The 25,187-nt window shown below is 39.8% G+C and overlaps 1 protein-coding gene and 1 long non-coding RNA gene across 4 annotated transcripts; one reads left to right on the top strand and one right to left on the bottom strand.

Annotated features, from left to right (window-relative positions):
* The first annotated feature begins 5,206 nt into the window (after positions 1-5,206).
* Positions 5,207-8,362, top strand: LOC108116928. Its single transcript, XR_001772868.2, has 3 exons — positions 5,207-6,165; positions 7,605-7,661; positions 8,256-8,362. It is a non-coding gene; the product is annotated as an uncharacterized LOC108116928 (long non-coding RNA).
* Positions 8,149-22,484, bottom strand: LOC108116927 (hemicentin-1). Of its 3 annotated transcripts, none has more exons than XM_017229071.2 (18): positions 22,027-22,484; positions 20,385-20,624; positions 16,006-16,525; positions 15,266-15,585; positions 14,612-14,815; positions 14,403-14,554; positions 14,007-14,151; positions 13,795-13,925; positions 13,278-13,437; positions 12,299-12,468; positions 12,095-12,218; positions 11,853-12,013; positions 11,080-11,221; positions 10,870-10,993; positions 10,440-10,801; positions 9,885-10,096; positions 9,324-9,548; positions 8,149-8,657 (listed from the first exon to the last, which is right to left on the bottom strand). In XM_017229071.2, the coding sequence occupies exons 3-18, from the start codon at positions 16,377-16,379 to the stop codon at positions 8,604-8,606; spliced, it is 3,060 nt and encodes a 1,019-aa protein (XP_017084560.2). In that variant the 5' UTR covers positions 16,380-16,525; positions 20,385-20,624; positions 22,027-22,484; the 3' UTR covers positions 8,149-8,603. The 3 variants fall into 3 exon arrangements, with proteins under 3 accessions (XP_017084560.2, XP_017084561.2, XP_017084562.2); XM_017229072.2 differs by having other exon boundaries at positions 22,227-22,484; XM_017229073.2 differs by lacking the exon at positions 8,149-8,657 and having other exon boundaries at positions 9,166-9,548.
* Positions 22,485-25,187: the final 2,703 nt, after the last annotated feature.

Raw genomic sequence — 25,187 nt, 5'->3', positions numbered from 1 at the left:
TTAGATTCTGCATTGCATATCTATATTAAAAATTATGCATAAATTGATCAGCAGAACATTATGAAGTCCAGTAACTAAAGAAAAGCTAAAATCTTGAATACCCAATAATTGATTATAAAATTATTAAATAGCTTACATTTTTCTTATTGTTTCTATAGAACTTAACTTCCACTATAAAATCTATAAAAATATATATGAAAACTTAGTTTTAGGTTACACATGTTCTGAACACAGATTGTGTATGTAGGGGCTTTAATTAGGTGTATGTAGGGTAATTATTTAACCATCTGTTGGACGGTTGCCAATCAGAATTAATTAACTATTTCCGAGGATTGAGTTGCGCTTGGAATTAGTGCAGAGATTTAACTATCGGGATCAGAGGGACAGGCCTTTAACTATTTTTGCTTGAATGCCATTGATTTTCTGGCAAAGCATTGGAGAGAATTTTATCAAAGCCAAGGAATTTTCCTACGTTTTTTGTACAAAAAAAATAGTTGAATGGATGGATATCAACAAGTGTGCTTAAAAAGTGCTTTGCTTGAGGGAGTAATTCGATGCAGTGATCCGGTTGCTAATATAATTACCAGGTAGATGAGGCATAGCTACCGCATATATATATAATCGTCTTTAGCATTCCTAATCATTTGTTAGTCATGTTTTCCAGTCCCACTCCTTCTACCTTGGATATCCGGATCCAATGCAGCAGCAGTTCGTTAACGAGCTTTTGATACACTTTTTCCACACACACACTGACCCCTGACTTGATTTCAGTTTGATATGGGTGCGGGAAAGTGCTGACTAAAGGCCAAGGCAAGGGCTCCAATAAAGGCGTAAATTAATTAACAATATCGTATTTCCGAGCGCCGCAAACCGCTCATAACAAGTCAAAATCCAGAGTTTTCCCACACCAAGACCCCTTTCCGCAGAAAAAAAAAAAAAAAAGGAAAGAAACGCCCAGCTTTCCGGGAGGAAAATATATATCCCCGGCATATGCGAGCTGCCTTATGTTTATTTGCATAAGTAGCTCAACTCGCTGCTGCTGAAGGAAAATGTTGGGGGCGGGAAAAGTGGAGTGGCGCCGCTTTTCCACATACATATGCGTGTACAAATTACGGCCAAAAAGAATGGTCTGACAGATAGCCTGGCGAACTGAGAAGTGAAAGGGCAAAGGGCCGATTCAACTAGTTGAATGATGTCCTTAATAATGAAGGAGCAAACCAGAACCTTAAATAAACATGACCGCTGCTCCACAAATCGCTCCTCGAGTCCATCTCCCATCTCGCATCTCGCATTACGGATGGACTCTAAGCGGAAATATTTGTTTTCAGACAGTTTTATCTTTCGGGTCAAATCATATGTCATCTTTTGCGTATTTATTTTGCTGGCAATAAATTTTGCAACAGCAACAGCCTCGAGGGGGCGAAACGAATACATACTAGAGATATTTTGGGTTTTCGGTTCAGACAGGTGGCTGTGGTGGTTATGGGCATAGAGATGGAGATATATAGGATGTGCGTGTGTTGGGGTTGTCCGGGTCACATTATTAAGAAACTTTCCAGCCCGTTGTCGTCTCGCCTTGTCGGCAGTGAAAATTGCGGTTTATGTTAATCACGGGACAGTCGAAAAAACCCAGCACCGAAAAATTGACAAATTGCTCTGAATGCGAATATATATATATATAGGTTTTTGGTAAGTCGTCGTTCTTGAGGATTGATTTATGTGTGGGCGTGTGTGAGTTGGTGTTTTTGGGTGCGTGGGCGTTTTCTGGGGCTGAGGTTGGGGCGGTTCTGTCCCTGGGCTTTTCCACTGTCCTGGTTGCAGACAATTAGGCAGACGGTTTGTCAATCCATCCGATCCGCTTTCCCTTTCTCCTATTACCGCCTTTATTCGAATTATAGCACGTAGCAACGTGTTACAACCTAATTAAAATTAAAAAGGACTTCGAGTCCTTGACACGACCACCCAGCGGGTGGGTATGCGAGGCGCAGGGGCATGGCATTCACAAGAGCCAGCGATACGTCACACAAAGTCAAAATTCGTGGCAGCCCTCTAGCCAAACGACACTCAGACATGGACGTATCCATGGCACACTTAAAAAAAAGGATCTTTAAGTTTTGTTTTATTCTTAAAAACGAATTTTTCTTACTTACTTAGATGGATAACTTTATGGTATAGAAGGAATACGAAATTGGTGAGACATCAAAAGCATTCCGTAAAAACAATTTGGTTTTAATAATCAGGAAAAAAGGTCCTGTAGTTACTGCTTATGTAAATTTCATAGATTTACATATAACCTATATATTTCTCTCAGTGCATTATGGTACACCTATGACCAGATGAGGGCATCTCTAATGCGCACACAAAACGTGCTAATGCTAATGGCAAGTTCGGGGGGTTAGGGGGATTCGCAACGCCGTTTGGGATGGTGGTTGAGGGGTCAGAGGTCAGGGGTATTTCCCTACCCGCACACACTGCTGCTGTTGCCGCCACCGTTGTCTTGATGTCAAATGTAAGTGGCACTGGAAGCCAAGGCTGCTGGCGGTTGACGCTCGGCGGTTGACGGATGACGGTGGGCTTCGAGCAGAGTGCGCCTGCATCTCTATCTGCATCAGCATCTGCATCCGAATCGGCATCGCTGAATATGCACTTTGGAAAAATTGTTAATTTATTTAAATGGTTTGTAATATATATGTGGGGGATCTGATTATATTTTAAGTGTCTACCTAAAAACCCAAAGATAAAAATCTGAGAAACATAAGTTAATAAATCTTGATCAGAAATTGTTATAAAAAGAGAGTCGCTTACTATTGGACTATTAATGTAGTTATAATTTCGATTTCAAGACACCTTCTATTCAATATTTTACAGATAAAGGTTTTAAAATATAAGAGTAACCTAGAATTTTAGACTTCAAGCTCCAAGTGTACTCTATACGAGCAGAGGAAGGAGCTTTACCTCAGGGCGGCAGGGCATAACTACAGCTGTAGAATAGATTGTGTGTACAAATTGAGAGGATATATATTTTTTCTCATTTCTGCAAACTGAATCGCTGTTTGTCGGATGCTCACTGATATTGTAGTTAGGATGGCAGCGTTCCTGCCTCAGCCAGGACACCCTTCGCCACTCCCGCGATTACAATCAATATAAATCACATTTACCCAGAGCGAAAATGCTTTCTACTTCAGTGAAGAAGCCAAAAATTCATACGCAACAGGGGAATTTGCTACTTTTTTACGATATGCGTATATTCGTATGTGTCTGCTGTTCTGTGTGTGTGTGTAAATGTTTATATATTGTACAACAGCGCAGACACAGACACAGACACCGAAAAGCGAGGGATATATTTACAGATGGCGCCGGCTCCTTTGCTCCTACTATTTCCACTTTCGACTCACCACGTCTATTTTTTTCCATTTGCCCAGGATACCAAAAAAAAAAATATACAAAAAAGCCAACAGGCAGGCAAATATGCAACAAATTCTCATTCAAAACACGCACGCAAATTTCTCCAATTCGCTTCCAAAAAAAAAAACAGAAAGGGAATAGCTGGAAAAGTCATGGAGCGGGGGGTCGGAAAACCTGGATCTGGCGATGCGAAACCGATGCAAAGTGTAATAGAATGAGGATCGAAAACGTACAACAAAGGATGGCATAATAATAAAAAATTTAAGATGTGTAAAAAACATAAAAAGAAAATTCATTTGCGCCAAATTTGTGGATTTCACCTTAATCTTTTCATGGCCCTGGCTTTTTCTCCCCCTCAGCCAAACAGCCAGCAAACAAAGTGTGCGAAAATCGATGTACCTATTGAGTGGGTTACCACTTTTGGCCCATTTCCCGGCTACGGTTATGGCCGGGAAAGGGTTATAGGGCTATACGCCCTCGTCCCTTTTTTATTGGTTTTGTGGCCAGGAGAAAAGTGGGTGGGGCTTTTAGTACTCCTAGAGATCCCAGCGGTAGCCATAAGAGCTATTTAAGTTGACTTGTCCTGCTCTCGAGTTTTACAATCGCTTATTCCGAATTACGTGCTTCACATATATATATATATATTCCGTGGCCTATTTGATGATGTATGCGCCGTAATAAGGAAGCTGTACGTACATACATATACGAGTATATGGCAGATACGAAAAGAATCTTGACTTCACACTAGATATGGAAATGGACGACGGTCCGAGGTTGACAGTAGTGCCCACTACCTACTTGGCCAGTCGCTTCAATTGAATTAATTGAAATTCTTCACTCAACTAAGTGAGCACACAGAAGCGAATCTGTGTGTTCGTGAGAACTTGTAAATACGACCAGCAATCACAAGTTTAGTTCCTTCATCCAAGACTTAATTTTTAGGGCAGCTTAACAGTGGGGGACATCTTAATAGGTATTTAAATGTTTTTTTTAGGCTTGGCCATTTGAATATCTGAATGTATGATATACTAGACCTTAAATAGAAAAATTTTAAAAATAATAATTAAAGTTTATTGTTCATTTTCAGTAAACTTATATCATACTTAAACTTAACAATGACATATCAAATATCAAATACTTTCCTTGAGTCATAAACTTAATTGTAATTTAGACATCAAGGCTATAAAAGGCTTAATAATTGATGCACTAGATTGCATTTGAAAAGTTTCGATGACTAATTGGAATTAATTACTGGCATTTGACCTAAGAAGATCATGATAGGTTTATGGATGTTTAGAAATGAAAAATGTTTTCAAACGGAAAACAAAATATTGTAGTTTATTGTGACATAATTGAGAGACATAATGTCTCTAAATGCCGAATTAAGAAATAAATACATTCACTATGCCATCATCAATCTAGCATAATCCTCCAGTAACTAACTAAGTGTAAAACCCTTAACTTACCATTTTAAAATATGTCCAAAGAATAAGATATATATCAAAAGATTTAACAGACCATCCCCAAAATCTAAAGTGTGAGAATATAAGAGTCTCAGCAATTTATTTGCCACCTCCTAGGGGCACCCACATCATCCATCGTGCATCATCATCTTAAGCGCTAAAAGTGCATAATGCCAGATTCTGAAGTGGACAAAAATTGAATCTCCCCTCAGCATATGGATATAATCCCGGCAAGCGTATTAGGATTTTGGTCAGGAATGAGGAAAATGGGAAATGAGAAAAGGTTTAGCGGGTGCAAAGAGACAGGAGGGAGAGACCAGCCTAATCTATTATGCGAGTGGACAATCTGTTTGTGTGAAAATGCCGTCGGCGATGGTGATTTAAGATCTCAGATGGAAAGCAAGCAGAACTGTAACGAGCTGAAGAGAGAGTGTATGTACGAGTATGTATGAATGTCCGATTAAATAATCTCACATGAATAAGAGGCGGCTATTTCGTGGCGAGTGTTCATATGCTTCTATTTCAATTTCAGTTTCAATTCGACTATATGCGGGATAGTTCAGATGACCGGCTTAGTCAGTAATCAACTGCAGTTCGGGGTGGAAAGTGCCGAGTGGAAAGAGTGGAAAGTGGGCGGGGAAAATCGCTCTTGTTGTTGCGGAATTGACTCGCACCAATACACCTAAATATGCACACTGACTACCCATATATGAGGGCGATCTCTCGCACATACACGCATCTTTACACACACACTGGGAGAGTAATGAATTGATGGTTATTTTCAAAAATCCAACGACTGTCCGCGCGATCACTGCACAAATCAGTTGTGGAATCGCCCTCGAGCGGCAATGTTCTCCGCGTTCTCAAAACTCGGACCTTTAGATCTCAGATCTCTTGGTTTCCCAAAAGCCACTGTGTAATCTTTATATCTTTGAAACAATGTATTAAATCGAGAAATTATGTTAAAAACGGTGCTTCACACAATCTTGCTCTGGCTGTTTGAGTTGCTCATTAATTTTTACAAAATTCTATAAGTATAAACGAAAATATATATGTTTTCGAGATCGACGGCTACTGGTCAATTCTCCGATCGGGGTTAAGACCCTACCCAAGGCGCGATAATCGCAATCAACGTTGCTCGTCGCCGAGCGGCAACAACAACAGCAGCAACATAGCAACAGCAACAGCAACAGCACAACAGCAACTTCTACGGCATCAACATCGGCGATGAGTCTTCTCAGCGTGCGGATCTCTATCTCACACCCACTCTCTTCTTTTGATTCTCCGGAATGCAAACGTATGTATGTGATAAATGTAATTTCTCTACATAATTGGCTTTATCTCAACTATACTAAATTCAGTTTTTTTATAATTTTACGAAATTTAAAAAGCCAAAACGCCGCTTAAACTTAAATTTACAAATTTAAAATAAAAGGTAAAAAGTTATATTTCATTAAAAAGAATCATAAATATGCAAATTATTTAAATTTTAAAAAAAAAAATTCCTGATGTTTTGCAGGTTTTAATCTGTTTTTCAAGATATATAAAACATCCTTAATAATTTCAAAAATATATAACCTTTTTAAAAGATTTTTTTAATGAGTTTTTAAAACATTAAAAGTATGTTTTAACTTTTCTAAATTGATTCATTGAATTTCATAAATATATGATTAATAAATTTATATGGAAATTCTATTAAAAAAAATTTAATATAGTATAATCTCATTCCACAATTTTTTGCTTTTAATAATTTTAAACCGAAGTTCCCCCCTAAAATCTGAGATCACGCCCTCAAAGATGAAAATCTAATAAACCAAATCAAAATTGATGGCGATGACAAAAGCCATAGTTAATGGCAATCAGGAAGTGCAACAGATTTTCAACGACGGCAATTGTTGCTGTTGCTGTTGCTGCTGCTAAACTGGACTCACTTAACTAAGTGTTATTGTACTCTGATTAATCTATGTATATTCTAATTTAGCTGATGAATGCATTCAGCCAGCTATTTATTGTACACTGTTTTGTGCATCTTGCGCTGACAAATTGTTGAATGCGAATCGGAGAGTCCTCTTCTGGCTTTTTTGACAAGTACTTGACGCTTCTGCCCCGGCAGCAACAGCAATCATAATCGGACGATGGGGCAACAATAAGACTGTGTAGCAGAAACACATTGTACGTAGTTATATTCGTTTTATTCGTTTAAATTCAATTGACTTTGAATGCTCCAGCAATGAAGGCAGCAAAATGTATATATATATATATATACTTACATCGGCGATGTTGTCGTCGTCGTCTGTCATGGAGCAATTTTGAACGCTGCCGGCGAATACGGGCAACGGGCAACGGGCAACGGGCATCGGGCAACGGAAAACGAATGAGGGTCAATTAAGCCAATTTAAATTTAATAAACTTATGTATTATGTGCAAGAGGTTACTAGCCGTACACGACTTGCAATGATACACATCTACATTTTGGATTCCGAATGGGCAATCGAGGGAGGAAAATTGAACGAAATATTTAAAATTTATTTGGGGGGAGGAAAAACATTTCAAAGAGACAGCTGCCACAGAAGGTTAAGTATCTCGTACAGATATTAATAACTCAAAAACCAAACGATGAAGTGCATAGTTCAGAATACATTAACCTTGTGGAGCGGATGAGAGGCATCTTCAAGCTGTCAATTGTGACAGAGATCCAGAGGAACTACTTTCACACTAATTGATTTATTATTGCAGAACATGCTGGAGCCATGGAATCAGGAGGGATTAAGTATCAAGGTTCATAGATCAAAGGTGAGTATTGGATATATATAATCGTAGATATATATATATAGTTATATCGTGTCTACTTACCAAGTTCGCTTTCCTAAGTACTAGTGCCGCAGGAGTTAGGTTCGTGTCCGCAATACCTCCTGCTGCCCAAGTGCTTATTAAAGCGGCGAGTTGTGCAACAAAGAAATTGAAAGACCCACTAGTATTTCGATTCCATTTAGTTATAATTTAATTGTATTTAATATTTCTCCTAATAGTTACAAAAACTAGGCTTGACAAATTATACTAATCTTTGCGTTTGCTTTTCGTATCGCGCCGAGTATCGCCTGCCCCCGCTTACATTTTCAGATTAAATGGCAGCAATTCTCTAAGATACATTTTTTTTTGTTTTTAATCAGATATATATACTATTCTCAAGCTGTAAGGTGTCCGCTCCAGGGAAGAAACGCCGCTGTTGCCGGTGACTTGAATTCAGAATTTCGAATTTAGAATATTCAAATGTTGAATGTCGAGCGAGGCTCTGGAAGGGACACACTCCCTCCGGATCGCTCCGAAGATTTTGTACATATGTTGCAGCTTAGCAAATGTTCTATAAATGCTTAATTTTACTCCTAGATGGGGGCAACACAACGTACATCGAAGCGAACGGCCATTTCGTCCTCACAATAAATTATGAACTATATACAGTTGTCGGTTCGGAGCGGTTAGACAATTTCAAATTACAGGGAGGAATCTCGGAGAACCACACGGAGTGTTGGAGTACAGGAGTACAGGAGTACAGGAATACCGGAGTACACCGGACTGCTGTATAATCATGTATGTACAATTTTGCTTAGACCGCTAATTAGGACTACTTAGGCTCTAGTTAAATACACGTATGTGGTAGCTACACTTAAACACTCGAGTCAATCGAAACGAAAATCAATAGGTAATACTTTCATAGAGGATATGGACATGATATTCTCACAAATGCGACTCCCGCAGTATTCTGCCGGGAACTCTGGAAGAGTGCAGGTCCTGTTCAGATTAAATGGATATATTTATACGTTTATTGGTATACTAAATATGGCGTAAATTAGTTGCATTATCGGCCTGCTCAGTTTGCTATTTTTGTTTGTTTGTTTAATTTGCTTGTTTTTTTGCGCACAACAATGACCTCGGGTTAGCTTAGCGAGCATTAGGATGTCGGCGATATGTTAAGTTGACAGCGTTTGTTTTTCGGAATTGGGAAAAGGATATAGAGGTTATAAGGGATATTGGATACTGGATAAAGGATATGGTTTGGATATGGGTGAAACGTTAAACGATATGTTCTTAAGAAGTAGTTTCGTTCGTTCTTCATTCAACAAGAATATATATATATATATACTCCTTTTTAAGACTTAATTACAACAACAGATGACAACGATTATTTACAAAACGAGTGTATTGCAGTTACACTTTTGGCATTGCATTAAGTACACAAGATGCTTACGAGCTAGGAGAAGTCTTTCCTCAAACCATGCGAATAAATACGTCTAGCTGCTAGGATATTATTCGATACGATGCGGTACGATACTCATGTATTAATACATTTTCCACTCTATATCATTTGGTTTATCTTTCGATTTGTTTTGTTTTTTTTTTTTTTTTTTTGTACACTCAGAAGTAAGTATGCGTGTGAGAGCTTTATATACAACTTTCCTGTATGCGATTCGAGGTGGTGACGATCTCTGGACCGGTGCGAAATCTGTATTCGCTGAGCGACGACGTCACCGACGGATTGTTCGGACTCAGCAAACTGACCTCCATGGGCTGTGGCGTCAGGTGGTACGAGGACGAGGGCGTCGAGGTGCTCACATTGTAGTTCAGCGAACCCAACGGCGGACTGCACGTGGTGATGCCCTTTTTGTTCAGTGTGGCATAGCTCTGTGAAGTGTGTGTGTGGTTTTTGTTTTGGGGAAGAAGAAAGCGGGGAAGAGAGGCCCGATATGAACACCATGAAGTAAGGCATGATATAACCAACACCAAAAGCTTTAAGACTAAGCTGGCAAAATATCGAAATGCAAGGTTATCGATGGCTTCGATAGGCATAATATAAAAAAAAATGATATTTAAAATTTAACTGAAATAGTTTATATCTGCGTAACAAATTTTTTACATATTTTCCAGTTTTTTTTATTTATTAAAAATAACAAAAATCGATTTTTTCGATAACCCTGGCGAAACTTTGCCACCTCTAACACTACGGATTTAAATACTCACGATCTGCTTGCTGGGCCGGAAGGTGTAGTGGAGAACCTCGTTCCCAGAGCTGCTCATCAGTCCGATGCTGGACAGCCCTTCCGCTGCTCCCAGTCCCCCATCGCTGGTGCCTTTCGTGAGCTCCGTTTCCCGAAGGTAATCGCGCTGCATCAGGCGATTCGAGGGGCTGGCAAAGCCAGGCGGGGAAACCAGGCTCTTCAGCGGACGTTTTTCTGCAAATGCATTAATTAAGGAAACTAAATGAATGAAAGAAGGTTAGCTGGTATTTAAGTGCTGGTGCAACAAACTACGATTTCAACACAGCACAAAAATTAAGGACTTTAAGCAAGATTTCTTATTTTCATATGTTTCAGGATACTAAAAGTGGCCAGTACAAGCATAAGCAGGATGCTTTCAAGCTGAGATACTTTTTGAAGCTAAGTTTATTAACGAACTTACTATAAGTAGATCGTTATTATTTATTAAATATTTAATAATTACATTTAACAATTTCTTGAAACTCTAGATTAGCTTTACTTTCCCTAAAAGTTTCACCAAACACCCATCGATACTCACCATACTGATTTGGTATAACATCGGGATCGGTGTCGTCTATGTCGGCCTGATCGGCCATCGGACTGTGTCGGGTGCGGGCATTTGAGCGTAGTGTATCGCCAGGCATGGCCACCAGGCCAATGGGCGAACTGCCCTTCATCCCACCATCTAGACCCACGCCCCCACCGCCAACACCCACATCGCCGAGCGCGGCACAATCGACGGCGTTGCGGCCATCGCAATTGAGAGGCAGGAGGCTGTGGTGCGGCTGGTGGTTGCCGGATCCGTCCGTCTGAACGCCCGGATGCAGCGGGTCCAGCTGGCAGTCCGCCGGAATCGTCAGCTGCGTGTGCTTGGCCACCTTCAGATTGCTGTCGCTGCGCCTGCAATTTAAATGAGGCCATTAGGGTAAAGCCGCAGCCATTAGCCATTAGCCGTTAGCTGTCCTTACCGATTGGAGAACCTCCGGTAGATGGCCGCCAGCATGATGCAGAAGATGGCGAACAGCAGGCCGCAGAAAAGGGTCAGCCCGGCCAGGAATGGTGAAAGGGGCATCGAGAGGCCGGTCGAGGCACCTGCGAAGAGGCCGCAATTAAATTATTGCCACATAATTCCCAATTACTGCGGTTCTCGCCGCCCACTGCCCACCGACCCAACTTACCTGTGAACTTGGCCACGCCCTTGAAGTTGATGTCGTCGATTATGGTGGGCTCCGAACGACCTTTGGCATTAACGGCGAATATCACCATGCGATAGGTGGCCGCTTGGTCTAAATTGTCTATCACAAAGGTCACTGGCGTGTGCTAAATAATTTAGAAAAGAAGAAAAGAATAAACAAAACAGAATTATGAATAAATTTAGGCAGAACTTTTAAAATGTATAGAAGCTATTAAGAAGTTCCCAGAATTTTGTTTCAATTTAACTTGTTATCAACGAAAGAAACCCAACCTCAAGGTTCAAGGAGAAAATAAATGAAAGAGACTTAAAGTGATTTTTAATTTTTAATGTTTTAACTTTATGAGGGCTAGAATAGAAATGAACACAGAAGCCAGAAACTTAAAAGGGGTAACTCCCAAAAAATTTCTTAATACAAATGCACCATGAAAATTTCCCGTTGATGATACTAATTCATTGCGTGCTTTTAGGCGCATTAGCTTTTAATCCCGCCGACATTATTTATTTTGAATAATTTATGCATCCAATTAATATGGAGTTACAAATTATAATATTTCGAGGAATTAAAAAATGTAAATAAAGCGCCCTAAAGTATGCGACACCGTCCTACGCTTATCTCCACTTTTACTGAACACTTCAAGGCAATTAATTATTTTAAACCCCCATTGATTAGAGGAAGATCCCCGATAAAGTGGTTTAATGGTGGTTTGCTGGGTAATTAAGATTCCCGTGGTTATTAACCGCAATCCTAAAGCTTACCGAAACCGTGATATTCCTGGCCAGACGCAGCGTATTCAACTCGACCAGTTCCAGCATGAAGCCCTGTGGAAGACCTCCATCGAATCCCTCCAGGCAGTCGACTTGCAGTGAGTCCACCGACTGATTGGTCACCGAACAGTTTTGTAAGGGAAACGGCCGACCTGCGGATAGAGTTACGTTCACCCCGATTAACTGGGATAATGCTGATGATGATGACGGCAATGATGATGATGGGTACTTACCGGCTGCCACAATCTGAAACACGCAGGGACTCTTCTGCGTGCCAATGGAGTTCTTCGCCCAGCAGGATATTGTTCCGTAGTCTAGGTCCGTGCTCGGTGTGTAGTTTAATCGCGACATGCCGGTCTTAACAGGGGTATACAGATACACAAGATAGTTAGTTAGTAATTCCAAAGTGGCTGGCTGTCCTTAGACAGAAATCCTACCTCGCTGGAGTGCAGGCGAGCTGGTAATTCCGTCTGTTCGCCGGATGAATTGAAGGTCCAGTGAAAGGAGTCCGCCGGCGGCGAAGAGTCCACCTCACATTTCAGGGGCAGGGTCTCATGCTTGAGGGCCCCCAACAGCTCCTCATGGTCCGTGGCACAAATCGGGGCATCTATCGAAGCCAAATGAGTAATTAGAACGCTTATTGAAATATTTAACGCCCTATCAAGTCGCTTGAACGAGGCGATTGCCGATATGCAGGCATTCGCTTTAACAATGCACTCAGAACAATGGGGTCAATGGATAGTAGAATGAAAAATAATAAAGTAATAATATTAACTAAAGTGTAATGGAACTTTTAGTATAATTTCAAGGTACACTTGATTATTACATTTTAATGGTTTAAGCTGATTTAAAAACTAGAATGACTCTTAATAGTTCCCAAACTTCCTAATTCATAAACCCCTTTTTCATCCCAGTGATAGACCTTAAACGTCCTGAATTAATACCGAATTTCGAATTTGGCTGGCGCATTTCGGGCATGACGATGCCTAAGCCAGAGAGGGAGGGTGGTAAGGCGGAATCCGACCCGGTCTTCTGGTCATTTGGAATATCATTTCATGCCAGAGTCAGAGAATTCCGAGGAGGAGGCAGGACAAGTGCCAAGGCAATGCATTCATTGCGCCATAATCTTGGTCATTAACGTGAGTCGCAAGGGCTGCGGGTCGGAGGATGAAGAAGATTTGGGTATGTGCAGGGGACTTGGGCCGACACACCTACTCGGCCTTTGTTCTTGGCTTTCGGCCAGAATATATAACACTGAGCCCCGTACTCTAAATACATTAAGAGCCATTCAAACTCAAGGATTAAATTGGAAATTACAGAGACGTTAGTTCAAAGCCAAAACTTGGCTGACTTCGATGGCGGCTATGGGGCTTTTCGGAGATGGAGATGGTTGGGATTTGGCTGCGATTTACTTACAGCGTATGCGCAATGTGACCGGATTACTGGGTCCCTTGCCCTCCGAGTTGACAGCCAGGCAGGTGTAGTCGCCGGCTGAGGCACGTGAGACGCTCTGTAGGACAAGCGACTGATCCGACAGGATGACGCCCGCGGATATGTTGTGCTGCAATTCCTTGCCCTGCACAAGGAGAAAAAAAACACATGAATTAGTTATTAATTTCGTAAAAATCATAAATAACAGTTGTTATACAGGGCGTATGAGAGATATTGGAATCTAACTTTTAGCAAGTCAATAAAGGGTTATTAAAGTTTTAATTACAAAAATTAAGAGATTGCATTTTATATACCACAACATTTATAGTTTTAAAGGGGATTATGTAATCTTCTTGCGCTTTTTTACAAAATTTTTAAATTTTAAAAAGATTTTACATATTTTAAGTTGTCTTTTTAAGCACTTAAATTCATTTCTTTTTCGTTTAATATTTTCTCGCAGTGCCTCAAATATTTGGCACCCATTATTCAGGGACATGCTTACATTATGAAACCAGGACATCTTGTAAGGCTTCGGGTTCGCCAGGACAATGCACTCGAAGTACGCATCGTCGCCCTCCTTGATGTCATCGGGATTCAGCGAGGAGCCAATCTTGAGCGTGGTGGTCGGCTGGTCTGTGGACACATGGGAGAAAACGATTTTTTTGCAATTAGGCCTTCACCCTCTCACAGTTTTCCAACAGCAGCTTTACTTACAATGGACAATGAGTCGCCATTTGTCCTCGATGGCGCTGCCGTCGATGAATTGATTTTCTGCCCGACATGTTAAATATTTGCCATCGTCCTCGCGTCCGGGCGTAAACGTCAGTATACTTAGAGATTGATTATCGGGTTCATTAAACTAAAAAAGAAACGCAAACAGAGTCCATTAGGAAATGAATAATGAAACGGAAGCGGGTCGAAAGTAACCAAATGGAAAGGAAAGTGAAGGAAATCCAAGGCCAAGGCAATGGCAACGGCAACGGCAAAGGACCGGCGAAAATGGAAAGGAAATTTGTGGCAATTATAAGCGACGCACACGGTACACAATATTAATTTGTGTTTAATTAATGAGTTTGGGACTTTGGCGCATTCATTACGAGTTTGGCTTACGTTCTTGGTGAGCTTCTTCAGCTGCTTGCTGCCCTTCCACCAGGTGATGAGTGCCGGTGGCTTCGATCCCGAGCTCTTGCACTCCACGTCATAGGTCCGATCCGCAGATACGAAACGATCTTTGGTGAGTATGTGCACGGCGATGGGTTTTACTATAGTAAAATTCATAAGTAATTTTCTTTAAGACGATTCTTAAATCTTTAACTTACGATTTACGTCCAGGATAACGACCTTGTTGTTGGGCGGCGTCAGGTTCGTGTTGCTGGCCACACACATTAGCCGCGAATTCAGGTGCTGCCTGCCCACATTTGGGTACGACAGGTGGTTAATGGTCTTGCCATCGGGTCGCTGCTCAAAGGACTCGTCAATCGCCGTGTTGTCCAAGTACCAAGTGACATTGGGTCGCGGGCGGCCTGGATTTTTGGTGAATAATAAATGCGATTTTATGAATTACTTAGCTTTTAAATGTTGGAATTATGAAGTTTAAATATTAAGGCAGAGCAAAACTTGTCTTTAAGCCTGGTTAATAATTTATGTTGCCTTTTGATTTACAATTTACTTTTTGCATCTTTTTTTACTTCTACTTAATATATATGTAAATTCTCCCTTAAAATACATGATTAGGATTTTTTATACCTAGCTGAAATCTGAATTGTTAAATGGAAATTAGGACAAGGATATTGGGCTAACAAAAAAATCCTTTTCTCTACGTGTCCTTTTGTTGTAAAATAGAACCGAACGACAAACTGTTTTGTTCAGCTGACAACCCAAAAGACAAAGTTTCGAACTTTTCTGTGTCCATCGACCCCTAATAAAATAAAACCGGGGTTTTTTGTTTTTTGAGTGCAACGAAAATCTCTTACCTCCGGATACTTCGCAGGACAGGACGATGTCATTGCCCTCGTTGAAGGACTCAACATTTCCGGCCTTTTCGTGCCTGTTTTGGCCATAGATTATCGGTCTATCCGGCGGAACGATGACGGTGAGGTTGATCTTTAGATTCCGGGTGGGTGAGTTGCGGAAGTCGACGCGACACCGATAGACGCCTTCGTCCTCGATCCGTATATTATCGATCTTCAGCTGGGCGGGATGGGTGGTGCTACTGAAGTGGGCGCGGGTGCCGAAGGCCGAGGGCGAGGACCACAGACGCGCCTGCCCAAACTGACGACCTCGAACGTCGAAGCTGTAATGAAAGGGATTTAAGATTACAATAAAGTCAGACTGTTTGAGGTACTAAACTAATTATTGATGTCATGGGAAACATGGTTTGCAATATGTAATTACCTAAAATCAGGCAAAATTCTATGTTCTTTTTCATCCATTTTTTAACTTTTCAGTTTAAGTTTTTCCCATAATGCATTTCAGTCATTAATCAAATCAAAAATTGTTTGCATAGTATCTAATTATACCCACGGGCTTTGCTTTGTTGACACCTTTTTTTTGCATAACATATTATGTGGCAGATTAGACATCTGTTATTTATGAATTGATTTAAATTAGCATTTTTGAATAGGATATAAGGAATTAGCAAATTTGAATCCCTCTAAAAATAATCTCTAATCCAAAATCTCAGCTTATAATCAAAATCAAAATGTGTACTTACTTGTAGATGGGTTCGCCATCGCCTTCTCGAAACCAAAGGACCATATAGACGGCATCGTCCCGCTCCTGCGGCGAAATATCGCAGGGCAGCATCGCCTGTCGTCCAAGGACACCTTGAACTGTGGTAAGTGGAACCGGTCGGTCCAGATTCTGCATGAGTTCATCCTGTTCTATATATGTGCCAAACACCTGGCTGATCCCAGACAGCATAAGCAGGGGAAGGAGTAACTGCCTCCAGGCATTCGAACTCGAACTGGGGCTGGAGTACAATGAATGGGGTGGAGTGGCCCTTCTCCGGCAGCAATGCTCCCGATCATCCAGGTCCTCCTTTTCAATCAGTCGGCAAACTACTTGGTATGTTTCCTCTTGATGCATGATTTTCGCTTTCTCTTTTAATCAAACTTATCGCTTGCTAAGACTTTTCCTTTGACCTTTTTCATAGCCATTGATAGATTATCGCATTTTCATCCATGATGCGGTATTTGTGGGCGAAACGGGCTGGATTGGCTTTCCTTTTTTAGCTGCACAATGCAATAATTCAAGTCATTAGTTATCACACTGACTATATAGAAATCAAGCGCTGATTTATTTTCAGCTTAAATTGAACTGAATATTAGAAGACTTGAAAGTGTGTGTGTAAAATAAAGAAATTTACCCTCTTCTTACTCAAATTCATCTCTATTTTAGGTTACTGTGACAGAAAACTCACTTTACTTTGCCTTTTAATTTAAAAAGAAATTCAAAATGAAATATCCAAATTTTAATATAAAAGGGTCCCATCAAGAAAATAGCCAACATTCTCAATTTAATTGTAAATTATTTTTGAAATTCGTATTCATGTCTTGCTTAAATAACACGCTGGTCACAATTTTATTTTTGGGCCAGCATCAAAAAAATATTTGGTAATGGAAATTATATTGTAAATTCCAGGCTGTCACTAATGAAACTAATAAACTGGCATCAGAACGAAACAGTAAAAATTTATAAAGATATGGAATAGAAATAAATTTAAATTTATTGTGCATGGAAAATATTTAAAATATTCCTTACTCAGCCAGTTGAAAACAAAATTAATATGCACCAAATTTTGGGCACTCCATTACGGCAAGAATTGTCTTTAAACTTTAAACAGAAACGAAATTTATGTGGCCTTTGTGAATAATTGGAGAAGGCATTATATTTGTGTGGCAGATAGCATTGAGGCTTATACCTTCAACTCCATTTACCTTCAATGGAAGTGAAATATTTCGAAATATTCCTGTGAGGGAAAGCAATTAAGATATGAATCGTAGCATTAATAAGCCCCAAATCGAACACTCAATTTGCAATGCACGTGTTTTACGATGCATTTGAAAAAGTTTATCACATGGAAAACTCTACAAGAATTGGTAAACTTTATTTGGTCAGCATCAAGGGCATAAATTTAAATAATTTTTGTTGTTAAACGTGTCCATTGTCTGCCCAAAAGCACAATTAATAACCGCTGTCAATTCCATTCATCTGGCCAATAAATCAAAAGACTTTAAACGAACAATGCGTTCTGAGATCAACACGTCCCACTCATTTTCGCGATTTTTTTTTTATGAAGTCTCTTTAGAAAGTCGGTTAAGTGTAACTAACGTTTTTATTGAGGTAATCATGGTACGGATGCTGGCCCCTAGAAGTATTCATAACTCATCGAAAGTCTGAGGTTCTTAGCTCATGGCCAGGTTGGAGAATTCATGACGCATTTGCGGTCGACTCACTCAATTTGCGGCGCTGTATGTCAACGTAATATCTTTAAAAATGTGAAGTCATTTGTTTGGCACATGGCTGACAAACTTGCCAAAAACCGAAAATCAAAACTGACAGGGCGAGAAAAGTAAAGTGAGCTCTCTGGGCGGATTTTGGCTAAGGAAAGTATGGCCCTGATTGACCAGTCAGTTGGACTTGGTCGTAAAAGATGATGATGACGATGGCTGGAATGCCAAAACAAGCCAGTCAAGCATATGGCCAAGATTCCCCACTCTATGTCATTCTACGGCTAAGATCGCCCTCTACGATAACAAAAGGGTTAAGAGTTATGGGTATTTCGGTAACAAATATCTGAGATTCCAGTCAAGTGGCATAGCTCATGCTCATATGTCCACTCAAAGTTATGGGCCTAATGCCCCTTTATGGCCATTTAATGTTATAACTTAATTAATTATTACGATATTCCATTTCCCCCGGGTCGAAAAAAAGAGCTGCTCATAAATATATTCCATACGCAATTTGCCTATGAATGTGATAGACAAACACTTGGCCCAGACTCGAGAGATCCAAGATGGTCTTAATAGGGATAGGGTATACAAAAGAAACAAATACCCTGAACAGAGGGTCTTATGACTTCTTAAAAAAAAACCTGAAACCATAAATATAATAAGAAGCATGGCAAATAATAAACAAAATTCAAATACAATCATATCAATCAAGTGGCCATTTAATTACATGTATCTTTTAAATCACCCAACTACCTTTATTTTGATGGATTTCCAAGGGTATCTTTTTGGGCCTGCCTTTGTGGCCCTTTTAGTTCTGCCATTGTTAGGCACTTTTGGTCAATTCCAACAAAATATTTTGAATGCTGACAAACTGACCCTACCAATAAGAACCGGTTATCCGAAACGAACTTGAATTCTTCGCTATTTAAAATTCATTAGCTTTTATCTGTTTTTATTGCCACATAGAATAAACAATGGATGCGTTGATTTATTAATTATTTATATCGTTTTTACTTTACAAATAATCAAATATTATTTCCAACTCGCACAAAAAGCTCTCGCAAAGGCAAACAAAGCGATTTTCCGATTGTTTGATCGAAGGTGTCGCATTCGAAGTTAACATGAATAAATAAAAAACAAAGCCAGCAAATCTGAAGAGACCCGAGTACATAAACAGGAATTTCGATTTACACCTGTAATTTCAATTTCCCGTCCGCCGGCTGCCACTTAAAATCGCTAAGCGGTTTCTAATGGCAGCAATTAAACCGTCAGCCCCCGCCAAATATATTACCCTTTCTCCAACCTCTGAGGAATGGCTCGGCCAACCCATCCACAGAAGTCGTAAACTTGATTTCCTATGCACTCAAATCTATGGCCCCATGGGCGCTTTGTTCGCACATCGAGGTGCGAATTTTTCAGCTCGAAAGCAGATCAAAGATATTTGCATATAGTATACCTGCACGAACTATAACTAGGGATGTCGTACGACTTTCTTGGGGGAAAATTGAGAACTGGAGAGTGGGGCTGGACGGCTTGGGACTCCACGGACTCATCGTCGGCATTAATAAGTATAAATAACTCTTTGATGGGCAGCCGGTTGTGAGTTGGCCGGCGACTTTGGTTTGTTTAGTCTGCTGGCCATTTGTACAAAACACCTATAGTTTCTACACGAAATATGACAAGAAATCAACCGAAACCGGTTTCGGCTTTCGGAGTAATGTGATTTTTGTGAGAAATAGCCAGAAAAAGCCCCTAACACTTGAAAAAATATGTGTCCTAGGGTAACTTTTCCTATAAACTATGTAAAATATTATAATATTTGCAAGAGAATAATTAGTACTGATCGTTAAATTGAAAGTTATTTTTTAATTAGATATTTATTTGTGGCTAACTAGCTTTAAGTATTACACAGGAAAAAAAGAAATTGTCTTTAAAAATGATCAACTTAAAAACTTTTCCTTTAATATTTATAATCTTAGTTTTGTTCTAAACTGAAATGTAGTATTAAAAAAGATATTTAACCAAAATAAAAACATAATTCATTGTCTTAAGAAGACTTATAAACTGGTTCCATTCTAATATTATGAACAATGTGCAATCAAACCCGTTCTTTAGAAATATTTTTTTAGTGAGTTTTTAAGATCCACTGACCTTTAGAAATTTTTAATAATAAACAATTTCCTAATATTTTTTGCAGTGCTTAGAAAAACTGAGGAAAAGACAGCGGCGTACGTAAACGCCATGCTTGAAATGCTAAAAGATGTTTGTGGGCCCCGTTTACTGGGCGATGTTGTCTCTGTTGCCGGTTGCTGTGGTGTTGCTAATTAAGATTACAGACATCGATACTTTTCGGAAAGCAGTGGCACGTACACATATAGCCAGCCCCTTGCTATATAGTATAAACCGATATGTGGGTATGTAAGTAAAAAAAACAAAACAGAAAATCCGAGATGGCCAGAAGGAAAAGCAAAGGTAGGTGGCAGAAGGCAGCTGATAGCTCCCCAAAGTGCTACATCAACGCTGTCAAGTGACAGCGATGAGGCTGGCTCCTGGCTTATTAATTATGTAGCTTAATTTGCGATTATGCAGATATGCATGAGCATAAATTTTAAGGGAAATAAGCAGCCAGATAACTCACCTGCTAATGTATGTGCATATATGCCAGCCGATTTCATTCAATATTCCATGTTGTTTTTATTGGACTGCTTTAGTTTGCTTCGCTTTGTTTGATTTCGATTTGGGTTTGGATTTAGATATGTTTTTGCTTTTCTTGTTTTCAGCCAGCTTCTGGCTAGTTTTTCTTCTATTTTGTTTTTGTTTTTGTTTTTGCTTTTTGCTTTTCGTTTCCTCTAATGAGCCACAGACACGCCGTCTGAATCTGCGATGAAACCGAAAGATAGATGATTTAAGTAACTCGAACCTCTTAACGAACTTGAAACTCGCACAGAACCGATTGCACTTCCTAATTGGCCAAGATTTACGTTTCGCACCTTCGGCTGCAATTTAGTTTTGATTTCGTTAAGCTCACACTAAGCCAACACTACCACTAACCACTACTACCACACCACCACCATCAACCATTGTGGCCAAGTGTGCAAATCAAGTGCCGCAGAGGATCTCTCGAATCTGCTCTCGTTTTGACAACTATTACCATAACAAATCAGAGCGCCTGCCACTGACAGGGCCAATTGAACCGCACAGGGAGCGACGACAAAAAAATATTTACACGGCACTATCGAGGAAGGGTCGGTTGGTTAAGGGGAAAACTGGAATGGTTAAGGGATAGGGATACTACGGGATGTCATTGGGAATGGGAATGGGAACTGAGTTTGAGCACGAGTCACCAAACAACGACGACTACGACGAGCCCGTGCCGCGGCTATATCCTTGCAGCCTTGTAGTCCGTATTCTTGCTTCTTCTTTTTTTTTTTTTGTATTTTTTTATGCCACAGTCGTAAATTCCAATTATCGACGAACTCGAGGCACGGCACCGCAAACCGAGCAGCCAGCCCTTCCTTCGAGTGGAGAGCCGCTGAAGTGGTGGCAACTGGAGCCCGGAGTGGAGCGATTTTCAAAGTCAGCCGCGGCAACGTTTTGTTGCTATTTTAGTCTGCCGGGATTTTTATAAGATTTTTTTTTCATTTTCTTTTTTGATTTAAATATGGTTTTTCCTACGGGCTAATCCTTGAGGTTTTCAAAGGCAAACAAGTTAGCCAAGTATTGTGGGGGTTTTAAAGTCAAATAATTTAAATTCTTTTTAGGCAATGCGGTTTTCAGGAAATGCTATTAAGGTTTTTACTATATTATAAGAAAATTCAATGGATGTTCTTCGGAATTTTTTTTATTGGAATTTTGTTAGTAATATAAATTCCTTTATTTTTGATAAATCCCCAAGGAAAATCAAATACTAAATTAGTTATAAAATGTCTTTAAAAGAAAGTCTTTAGGTGCCTGGTTGAAGAAGTTTACCCATAAAGTAAGTACTATTCTTTTTATTGTTATTATAGAATTTACCAAATTAAAAGACTTTATAGTATATTTTAGTCAGCAGCTAATAGAAGATTTACAAAAATTCAAATGCAAACGAATGGGCAATTTGGTAAGATAGTTTAAGTGTGTTTTTTACAATCGATTTGAATAACTTGAATAGTTTTTAGCACATGTTTAAGTCCACGTTTTCGCAGATATTTTAAGAGATTTCATTTTATTGTTACATTACAAGGCCTATTAGGTCTTTCGAGTGCTTAAAACCGGTAAGATAAACTCCGGGGATGCATTACCACTTTGCCATTTGTTGTTGGGCTTATAGTTGGATCCTTGAGGTTAGACACTTTTGCGATTGGTTATATGGTTATCATTAGGGATAATTTGCATTTATCACTTTTGATGGTTTTTGATGGTTTTGTGATGGTTTTTTATTAAGCACTTGGCCCCTAAATCCTGTATCCTGAGCCAAAACACCTCTTCTACGTTAACTCACACAGATAGACGGCACTTGGGCGCTTGTATTGGTGCGTACAAGGAGCCGACAACACTTGTGTGGGTGCGAATGCGCGTTGGTGTGTGCGTTGCGTTGTGTCTACGACGGTGTGTTTGTGTGTGTTTGTGAGTGTTGATGTGTGCGCGAGTATTTGTGCGAGGGAGCGCTTTAAATGGAAACCCTGAAGCGAACGGATTGGGCTACATTTCCACTTGGACCGCTCGCGTTTTCCGACAGCAACATGTGTACCGTTATAGCTTCGCGTATCTACTGGATACCCATCGTCGGCGTTCCACTCGACGATGCGTTTTCCTCGCGACGTTCGCTTTGATTTGATTTCGAATTTCGAAATTCGAAACAGTCGGCTAAAGAGAACATGTTTTCAAAGAGAGAAAGAGAGAGAGACAGGGCGAACGAAACTTGGCATACGATAAACGAATGCTTTAACTTAACAGCTATGTATATCGTATTTGTTGTAGTCTTTAAAAGTCCAGCAAAGCAAAAACTTGGTTTTGGATTGACAAATTTCCTCTTCTGGCTGCCCTTTTTCCACCGCCCCTCTGGGGAACTTTTTGCTTATTTATGCGTAAAGATTGCCCCTCAATCCGGCGATATTCGCTGCGATGGGCGATAAAAGTTGTCGCTGTAAAAGTAATTAGAGCTAGACACGATTACACCATGTTCCATATCGGCACAAGATACTCCCCACTTAACAGATGAATAATTGTTTTGGCAAATATCCACGAGGAGGTTTTGGGGGATTGGGTATTGGGATTTAGAAGGCAGTTAATGTTCATTTAGGCCAAAAGATGGGTTTTACTATTTATGAAAATTACTGTTAAGTTAACGTTCAGGGAAATATGGTTTTAGGTTTCCAGGGTTTTTGGATTAATAATAATAATAACAAGATTGTCATAGTAAAATTTTTAAAAATATTTGTTTAGATCAAAACAAAGATAATAAATTCTGGTTAAAACTTAAATTGCACATTCCTTAATTTAGTGTTCTTATAACAGAAATACTTTAAGGGAAAATTTCAAAAGATTTCCGCTGAAAAAGTTAAGAAGAGAAATTAAAAGTGCAATAAACCGATTTCCAAGATTTATCTTTATTGCTCCTTTTATAAATATTAGCCACCGTAAATGGATTATTTTTGTTTAAATTTAAATGGTACGCCTACATCCGCCACTGTTTAAGATCTTTTCCACCTAAGTATAAGATATATTCGTTTAGTAGGCAAATTAAAGCCAAAACAAATATTTTTACACACCGGGAATTGGGGTCCGTCGGAAATGGTCTTCGGGATGAATAATAATCCCCTAGACAGCCAATTGGAAATTAATTAAATCGAACAATATTTGCTCTGCCTGAATTATTCACTTATCAATCAATGTGTTTATTCTTTGACGAAACAAGTCCATAAGTCGGTGCGGCTTTTCAAGTGGATTTCCATAAACTCCCCCGAACACACATTTATATGTATAGAGATATTGGGCAGACATACTATATATTTGCGGCGAAACATTGCGCCTTAATTCAGATTCGGGCAGAGCAGATGTTATTCATCATGCGAGTGCGCCATTGTTGTTCTTTATCAAGTGATTGATGCGCAATATCCACACAATTTGATATGGAAAGGAAGTTGTAAAGAAGGGGCCGACCAATTTGCGCCTGGCCAAAAACCAAAAAGCCAAGGAAAATTCCCCGCCGGGTGCAGTCACCTGGGAATCGAACTCCATTGGGTGCCCATGCCCGTGCCCGTATCCATGCCCCTGTCCAGAATCGTATCTCCCCACACACACACACAAACACAATACCATGGAATCTGCGTCGGGTCGGTGCCGTGCTGGGCATTAAATCGTTAAAGTAACATATACAAATTAATGCAAACAAATACACGAGTGCTGCATGAAATGCATTCGAGAGTCCCAGCAATTTCTATCCAATGACCCGGGAGTATTATTCGATGGTGGTGCTCCAGATCTTGTCAATAGTTACGACTTTCCGATGTGCCATGGAATGCTAAACAGATCAAAAGCCTGGCACGTGAATGCGCCACGCCGCATCCCCACACACATATAAACTGACTCCTGAAAACTCCCGAACTCCCGAAAAACCTGGACTGACAGCCAAGAGGTGTGAGAATTCTCAAGTGAGATGGCAGTGAACTCAGACCCACAGAACAAACACCGCCCACTCCCAAGGCTCCCACTTCCAATACACTGGGGAAAAATGACTTTTATAATTAGAAAAAGAACAAATTGTTTTGGGAAATTAACCACCAGAAAAGCGATCTTTATTATTAGTCCTAATTTATCAATATTTTAAAATAGAATCTCCGCATATGTAAATGGTTTTTGAGATATGAAATACATGAAAGTTGTTAAAAAGTTGATTCATTGTCTTCTTTAAGTTTATAGCTAGTATCCGTGGGAAGCTATAATAAAATCGACTATCCTTTTATTATATATTTTAAAACTTTATTACTCTTTTGACAAACTTTATTTGATCGTTAAGTTCTTTAATGTACAGAATTGCAGAAGTGTCAGGGCATTTAAGCTCTCATAAACCTTTCAGAATTATTTTCCTTAAAATTTCAAATTATTTTTCTAGTTTGAAGTTTTTCCCGAAGTGCACAAATAGCAATCTGCTGCCATAGCCGCAGTCACATTCTCCACAACCCACCGACTTGGCTTTTATTTTGGACTTAACACCAGGGATTTGTGGCTATTTTTGGCACCGACTGAGATACTGAAAAACTGAGAGAGCTGGCCCATAAAATAGGTGTGGTCATATCGTCAATAAATATTCTTTGACTGTTTCTGTTCAATAAAAAGAAGAGCAACGAGCAAATTAAGAAGAAATACACGGAATGTTTAGAATTGAACGGAGTTATGCGGGATGCAATGTAAAAATAGCGAGATGTATCTGCGCCACGTAAACAAACCGCCGCGAAAGATA

Source organism: Drosophila eugracilis, unplaced genomic scaffold, assembly GCF_018153835.1.
Source record: "Drosophila eugracilis isolate 14026-0451.02 unplaced genomic scaffold, ASM1815383v1 contig_415, whole genome shotgun sequence".
Taxonomy (NCBI): Eukaryota; Metazoa; Arthropoda; class Insecta; order Diptera; family Drosophilidae; genus Drosophila; species Drosophila eugracilis.
Note: the sequence above shows the minus strand (reverse complement) of the source record. Positions and strands in the feature narration are given on the sequence as shown.

What these genes read in the sequence shown, in the direction of transcription:
- LOC108116927 (XM_017229071.2), bottom strand. Translation starts at nt 16,379, where the DNA reads ATGCATCAAGAGGAAACATACCAAGTAGTTTGCCGACTGATTGAAAAG. An exon ending in GATGGCGAACCCATCTACAA is followed by an intron (nt 15,586 to 16,005) that starts GTAAGTACACAT and finishes CTTTCATTACAG; the next exon opens with CTTCGACGTTCGAGGTCGTC. An exon ending in TCCGGCCCAGCAAGCAGATC is followed by an intron (nt 9,549 to 9,884) that starts GTGAGTATTTAA and finishes CACACTTCACAG; the next exon opens with AGCTATGCCACACTGAACAA.